The sequence below is a fragment of the Oryzias melastigma genome, linkage group LG14 (assembly GCF_002922805.2).
Source record: "Oryzias melastigma strain HK-1 linkage group LG14, ASM292280v2, whole genome shotgun sequence".
NCBI classification, from domain to species: Eukaryota; Metazoa; Chordata; class Actinopteri; order Beloniformes; family Adrianichthyidae; genus Oryzias; species Oryzias melastigma.
The window spans coordinates 9,369,108-9,377,270 of NC_050525.1; the positions used below are offsets into that span (position 1 = coordinate 9,369,108).

General features: G+C 36.0%; 1 protein-coding gene across 3 annotated transcripts in view; it reads right to left on the reverse strand.

The window, feature by feature from the left end:
• The window catches only part of kcnip1b (Kv channel interacting protein 1 b), a 42,235-nt gene that overhangs the window by 11,724 nt on the left and 22,348 nt on the right, over window positions 1–8,163 (reverse strand). Inside the window, exon 1 of one of the 3 annotated variants that reach the window (XM_024266356.2) lies at window positions 3,851–4,185. The exons of the other annotated variants lie outside the window; for them this stretch is intronic. Within the exon in view, the coding sequence (XP_024122124.1) occupies window positions 3,851–3,908 (58 nt within the window). The 5' untranslated portion in view covers window positions 3,909–4,185. Of the gene's footprint in view, window positions 1–3,850; window positions 4,186–8,163 lie in introns of those variants that run through there. 3 annotated transcript variants of the gene reach the window in all.

Consider the following 8,163-nt stretch of genomic DNA (forward strand, 5'->3'; position numbering starts at 1 on the left):
GTGATTGGTCTGAGTCAAAATCACCAGAGTCAACGTCACCATCGTCAGCATCACCAGAGTCAATATCAGAGTCAACATCACCAGAGTCACTCAACTTATAATTAGCTAATTTGATTAAAAGTAACATTTTTATAAAGTAACAAATTACAGAACTATTGTTAATTAATTCCAATGTTTCACTTTTTTCAGTGTAGCTGGTCAGAAGTGAGCTTGTTGGAAGTCTAACACTTTTATTGAGACATCAGTTTATAACTTTCAACAAAGAAAACATCATGAAGAAAATATACATATGATTAGCAAGAACATGTTAAATAAAGGTAGCAGTGCAATATTGATAAGTCTAATAAATATACTGACTGAGTAATAGCTGTTTAGTTCTCCATTAAAGTCTTGTCTTCTTGGAGCCAGCAGGTACACCAACAACAAGTGATTCCATGATGGAGGATTTATTTATCTAACTCTGCACGCACAACATCTTTACTCCTCACTGTACATGCTGCAAGGTTAACTCTTTCACAGCTCCCCATGTACAAATCTACACCCCCATATAAACCTGTTTCTACTTTTGTTGATACATTTTCTCTTATGGTGTTTGGTGCAATTTGGGATTTCACTATTGTTTGATTAGAAATTAGACAATCATGGAAAAAATTATTTTTCTGCTTCAAAATTTCATTTTTTTTTCAAAAAAAGAAAAACATATTAAACACTTTATTGTGGATAAACATGTCCTAAACCCAAGCACGTGGTAGTCAATGCAAAAACTTCAACTACCAGTTAAAATTTTATAAAAATAATCGTTTACATCCTTTTTGGTTAATGAAGTGCCCCCAAAATTTGTTTGAGCACACTGTTATCTTTATTGAAGAAACAATACTTTGTGTGCAAAATCATGACCTACGTTTATGTTCATTTAATTCCTGAGTCTGCTTTTTGTTCATCATTAGGAGCAGGAGTGAAGTTAATCCGGCTGCTTTTCTCTACCAGAAACTGAAGTCTTCATTATACAAGCTACTTTAAGACTCACTGCTTAACAGATTATGGCTTTTTAACCCAGAAACCTTCTGGCCTCTCTGTAAATGCTAAACTCTAAAGCAAGAAATGGTAATCTTATACGGAATTGGATCCGTTTGTCATTGACATTTGAAAAAAAATTTAAAAAAGCTTTAATTTTACTGTAGTGTCAAGCAAGATCCTAAGTCCATGTCTGTGATTTTCTGGAATAAAGATGTACAATGAGGGGCCTATTTTAATACATTTGGGGTTTCACATGTTGCTTCAGGATCACAGCACATGTGGTCTGGATAAGAGGCGAACAGATAGATTATGAAACACTTTTACTCAAATTCTGTATTTAAAAGGCCAGATTACAAAAGCAGGACTTCAAAGCTTTAAAGAGCGCTGCTCCCCAGTGAACAGCCTTTTAAATTTTTGTCCCTCAAATAATAGACTTTGACATTTTAAGACAGCAGAATTGGATTCTAAAAACTCCTGCAGACTATAAATTTACAAAGCTGCCTGATTTTCTGGGGTTCTAATTCTGCAATAAAGTTGATACATTTAATGTACCGTATTTTAGAGTATAAGTCACAGGAGCCAAGAAGAAAATAACAGATAGGCCTATTTGGTGAGTAATTCCAGAGCAGTGATGTTAAGCCCTGCAAAATATAGCTTAACAAACGTAAATTAAATAAGATGAATATAGTTTTTCATTATTAAAAAACAAATAAAAATACAATTGTATTTTTTAGACATGTCTATTCTGTGATAACCCTTTTTTGTGCGTTTTCAACATTTCTTTGGTAAAATAAAAAATTTTAAAAAATGCCAATGTATGAATTTTCTTTTCTGACTGGAGCTGCAGCTGACACGTGTACTGTAATGTTTTGATTTTTCTATAATCATAAAAGATGCTTTATTTTTATTCTCTTATTTTTTTTTACATTTCTCGTCATCTGTCTGATTACATAGGTGTCAGTTTGTGACTCACTTAGTCTCTTTATCTGCTAAAAATGGGCTTTAGAAATACGCTAGGTACGCCTCCCTCACCGCAGTACCCATGCCTAAAAGAGGAGGACAAACAGCATCCAAATTTTTCAAAGATGTATCCACATACCATATATCTGATTTTAGTAGCCCCGGCATCGCTGGTTCACAACACAAATACACTCGACGTCTGCACGACTGTGCCCGACCGGGATCTGTGTATGTCTTAAAGGAGCCCCGCATCTAAAGTAACAAACATCTGTTTGAGCTGGAATTTTGTAAAGACAGTACAGAATTGAAAGATATACAGTATTCTTCTTCTAAAATAAAGGTTTTTTTTGCTGATCACCACTAGCTCCGTGGAGAAAGGTGTTGGTGTTAGACTGAGGATGGAGATGTCAGAGCAGACACTTCCTGGAGGGGGCGGTTCACAATCTGTGACATCAGCACGTGAGGACCACTTCGTTTTTGTGGGTATGGGAGGGGCTGCTGTTGAGAGCGCAGTTTTTATAGGATTAATCAGAAATGCGTGAACGGATCAAAATGTTCTTTATAGAGAGGAATGAACAGTATAATACACTTAAAAGCTCAAACAGTATTTTTTCTTGGTATGGCCCCTTATAAGGAAAACTAGTTGGTAGAAAAAAAACAATATATGGGCATACATTTATTTTTAAAATCACATATAAGTTGCACCTGGGCCAAACTATGCAAAAAAATGCAACTTATACTCCAAAAAATATTTTACTTAAAAACCCTTCTCTTATACGTAAATAACTAAAGTTTTTACTGTACTAATTTGATTTTATTTCTCACATTAGAGTTCATGACAAACAGATTGGACTATTTTAAAATGTAATGTAATATGTTCTTTCAAATTTATTTTGGCAGTGATATAGTAAAAAGGGGAATAATGTTTTAGTTTAATAGTTTTTTTAGATTTAATTTAGCTCTTTAATCTAATCTGGGATTTGACTATCTTTACCAATTATGTGCAATTTGTGGCAAATTAGATCCCAGAGATGAGGCCACAATACGCTTCAAATGTTTGATAGCTTTATGGATGGGCATTCAGGCAAACAGTCGTCTTCTAATGCTGGTATTAATTTCTCCCCCAGGCGGAAAGCTTTATCTCTTTAATTTTATGTCTTATAAATTGTGCGCAGCTGGTCCCATAGGGTGCTTTTCCACATCCAATTCAAACGCTGAGAAAAACATGGATCATTTGTAGCTCTATTTTGATGCAAATATTTCATTAATAGGGATTTTTTTGGTGCTGCCTTTCTCTACTTTTTCCATTTAATCTCTATTTCTGTTAATAAAGTCAGCGTTCACCCTCATGGAATATGTGTTTGCATTTTATGCCCCTACAACCCAGTCTCCATGACAACTGGCTTCTCAAGCGTAAGGCCAGGGAACGGTATGATATGTGAGCTGCGTGTTAATTCACATGCTCTCGCTCCAAAACCCTCGTTTGCGGCGCTTTTCTCTTTCACTAATCACACGCTCAATCACACGTCCAAACCGCAGAGAAAACAAATGTTCCAATTCAGAGCTCTATTTTCATTGCACATCCTGGCAGTACTATTCAATATTATGTTATTAATATCTCCATAACCCTTGTTTCTGTAAAACAAATAAATCTGTAATTTTCATTACATTTTTTAAGGAAAAATGAAAATTCAAAGCAGGTTATTGAACTTTTCAATTTGATCTGATGGATAAAATGTTTACAAAAATAAACTCTAACAGTTGGCAGACTAACTTACTTGCCTAACTAATTACTTGCTTCCAAACAAGGCAACATTTGAATTACAGTAGGTCTACCATATCTTTCCTTTCCCTCTGACCAGTGTTGACATACCTCTCGATGGTCTTCGCTGTTTGGTTTGCATGGTCAAAGTGCCCACCACTGCACCCATGTTGTCACTGTGGAAACCAGCCTGTTCAAACAGCGCAGAGTAACAGTCTTCCGTTCTATTCCGCGATGCTGTCAGCCTGTTGTTCGGTCTCTCGCCTCCTTCGCTGCTCTTTTCCTCATGGGCTTCCTCTGTCTTTTCACCGGGTCTTTGGATCTCTCACCAGGGCACGGCTATCTCCCTTAAGCAGACTCTTGGATTTCTGACTTTCCCCTCCCCATCACAGAACACAGACACCGGCAGCTCCCGCCTTTCTGCACCACTCCCTCTTTTCTTTTCTGTGCTTCACTCCACTCATCCGTCAGCCTCCCCTCCACTCTCTCCCTGCCTCCTCGTTGCCCTTGGTGTGATTGTAAATGGATGCATTTAGTGATGCCATTACCTGACATGAGAGATGGGGCAGGTGAACATCATTCACTTAGGATTGACACATATCGCTTTGCTTCTATTGGATCCATCTAATCCTGCCTTCCTATCTCCATCGCCCTGAATCTCAGCCCAGAGGTTAATGAGGACTTCTGTTCAATAGCACTTCAAATTGATACTTTGCTCCTTCGGATCACAGTGTTTAGCATAATGAGCATGTAGGTATTTGTAGCTCTGAAGGCTGCTACTTTACTTGTGTGCGTCTGAGTCAGCTCATTCGGTGCATCATGGGTAAATCTGTTGATTGGAATGGTTTAAAAATTTGCAGAAGCTTCTAACAAAAATGACTCAAGAGATGTACACACTGGACATATAGGGCTGTGGATCGTTGCTTAGGTGGTGATCCGATTCGATTCACGAATAGAACCACCATTCTTACTTTTTAATATAATGTTAATTTTAGTGCTGGGCGATATGGAAAAACAATGTATATCACAATATAAAGGATTTTATATCACATAAATAATATATAATCGCGATATTCCACAAAAAAAGTATATTTTCAGTTACAGCAGCCTTCACATTTGTCTAAAAAATCTTCAGCTTGTTTTAGTTCATAAATTAAAATCCTCTACTAAATGTATTTAATCAGTGATCATGGACATTGCGAATATTCGGTAACAGATCGCGAGAATCTGAGTGATTGGATACTTGTTATAGCCCTTCTCCACAGCTTGGTTTAACTTTTATTTTCTATAATCTCATTTGTTCCTTTCGGTGGACTTTCCTTGAGTGATAGAAGGTTTGTTGTGTTAAGATTGGCGCGAGAATAGCCTCCTAGCATACTTCACATACTTCAGTCTTCTGCTCATCGTCAGACGTCTTGAATCCAAAATGCAACCAAAACACAGACGTCCCCCTCTTTTAGTGAAAGTACTTCTTCTTGACCTGTCTGCATCAGTCTATCTGTCTGTTTCAACTCCGGGGCAACAACTTCAAGCTCTTCCACAACCATAGTTCTGCAATTGTGTTAAATTACGTAAAGCATGTTGTAAAACCTGCGTGCGTGCGAATCAAAGAAAGTAAAGAAGTTTCACTTTGCAAAACCACAAGATGGAGTTTCTTTGTAAAGAATCTCTTTAATTTGCCTTTATTTTTTCGTTTACACACTGACGAGGCAACACCTACGCCTCGTCAGTTGTCTCGGGGTATTTAATGACATATTTGAAATAATAATTGATCAAGTTAGGCTAGAAAGGATATAAACGATAGAAGAGAAATGCCACAACGGACACTTTTCTATCGCCCACACAATATATATCGTCATATCACCCAGCTCTAGTTTATTCCTATGTGTATGTCTTAAAATCAAAATTATATGTATTAAATCACCATCATGTATGCCTTTATTTAGAACAGGAGATCAGAATATACAAAACTAATAAAAAACGCAAAGATTTAGAAAGAAAGAAATGGTGTTTGTCAATTTAAACTTTTTTCTTTTTTTGTCTACCCTCTGCTTAAGTTCAGCAGTAACCTAAACAACATAAAAAGCATAAACATCATGGTTGTTTTTGATCATTTAAGAACAAAAGCTTAAAATGGTTTCCATAGTTTTTCCATCCTCAACATTCTGCATCATTTTATGTTCTGAAATTATGCAATTATTTCACTGACAAAAGTGGAACATTTGATCAAATAACAAAAACTCTGTAATTTGTTACATTTAAAATTTGTTATTTTAATCCAATTGAAAATTTAAGTTGATGATTTACTCAACGTGAAAATGTAATATGTTAAAAACTAACATTTTTTTTATGTAACAAAATAACAGAGCTTTTGTTAATTGATCCAATGTTTCATTTTTTACAGTGTTGATTCAAAAATAAAATCAAACAAAGACACAAATATGTCACATTTGATTCATTAAATATAGTAATTATTTGCTAAAGTCAAGTAGAGTTTGATTGATTGCTTGAAAATTAGTGGAAAGAAGCAAATGTATATAATCCCACCTCTACTTAGTTGATTCATTTGACAGTTTTGCAAAGTTTTTGTATTCCGGTTTTGATCAGATCAAATGCAAGTTTGTTTTTTTTCAAGTAGAAAAATTGAGTGATTGTTGATTATTGATTAATATTATAAAACATTCTGTTGTAATTTCAGTAAACAGTAACAATCAATCACACATCATGTAACCTGTTCTTGAATATTTTTACTGGACTCTACTATATTTATAAAGATCGTGAATCAGCGATCTTGGAAGTCGCAAATATTCGTACTCAAATTTAAGGTGCAAACTGCGAGTATCCCAGCACCCGGATATTTGTTACAGCGAATCAACATTTGATGTGCTAAACATGCGCTCTTGAATCCATGGTGTTCACACTGAACAGTCAGGGTGGGGTTTCTTCCTCTTTTAAATGTTCTATTGTTTACAAGCGCCACCTACAGGTGAAAGAGGTGTGGTGCAAAATTTCAAAGTGGTAGAAATCTTTTGAATTTTGCGGCAGGGTTTTTCTTTCACAGCTCTATTGCAATATACAGAAGACTTGGTGTCATAGAATTCCTTCTTCATGATCAATTTTCAAACTTTCAGCACTTCTGTCAATGAAGAGGGACACCATCCATACATTTATTTTACGTAGAACCTGAAAACGGTCGTAGAAACTTGAAAGCTACACAAAGTTTTGAACGCTGAAGCCCGAAACACATTTACGCAGACTTTTCATTGGAAGTGATCACTTGAAGTCTGGTTTCAGAGGGCGATGTAAACATAGCCTCACTGATTTCGTATAATTGGGGCAATGTGGAGGTTGCTGTCTTGCCATGTGCTCTCAAGCCTGAGAATTGAACCCCAGACCTACCAATTGGCAGATGACTGTTATTGAAATAGCTATTTTTCATCTTGCATCAAGTTGCTAAAAGTGGAATCTGGTTCCTTCTTAGTTTTTGTGCTTTAACAAAGAAAAAAAAATCTATTCATTAAAATGTAATTAAATGGAAATAGATTCCCTTTCAGTTCATTCAATTCAAACCATGTCAAGTAGAGTTATAAAATAACACATCCCCTCCACTGGGGCATTGCTCCTCCTATCCTCCTATACTTCACTGTTGAGTGGGTTTGGGGTTATTTCTTTAGTTCTCAGTGGAGAATAGGTGGATTCAATAATATCTACAAAATGCCAATCTTGGAAAGAGGCAGCAAACTGACTACATTGATTATTTTTGTAGTTATTTTCCCCTCGCAGCAAGTGAAAAACAGACAGTTAAGACTGTTGTTTCTTTAAATCAAGGAAACTTCAAGGAAATTAAAACCAATGGAGGAAGTTGGAGACCATCTGTAAAAAGACCAGCTGTGGATACGGAGGTGTTTCGGTGAAACGAAAGAGGTCAATGACTTCAGGGTTGTTGCTGTAAGGTCGATTAGTTAGTCCAGCAGTTGTTTTTTTTCCTTTTCATAAATGTTTTACTTTTATCCTCTTACAATATACTTATACTTGTTTTTTCTTTAGTGAAAAATGGATTAACATAGAAATCTGTGGATCTATTTGGTCTTCGACATGCATCTAACTTGCTGTCTAATCTTGTAACAAACTGGCTGATGAAACCACATGAAAACAAAGCCAAAGAACAATAATGCAGCTGGGGCCTCAGCACAGCATCAAATCAATAATTTTCTTGAGTAAATATCTCATAAGGATTATTCAAATACCACTGACAGCAAATACGAGGAAACTAGACAGTGAAAGATAACAGGTGAGATACAAGATCGAATCAAAGATTAGTATCCAGTGGAGGTTTGAACCTGTTATATACCCAACACAGTCTCACTCCCAACTCATACTCTTGTCTTATTCTAGACATGTTTTCATTAAAAGTGGGATTTTCT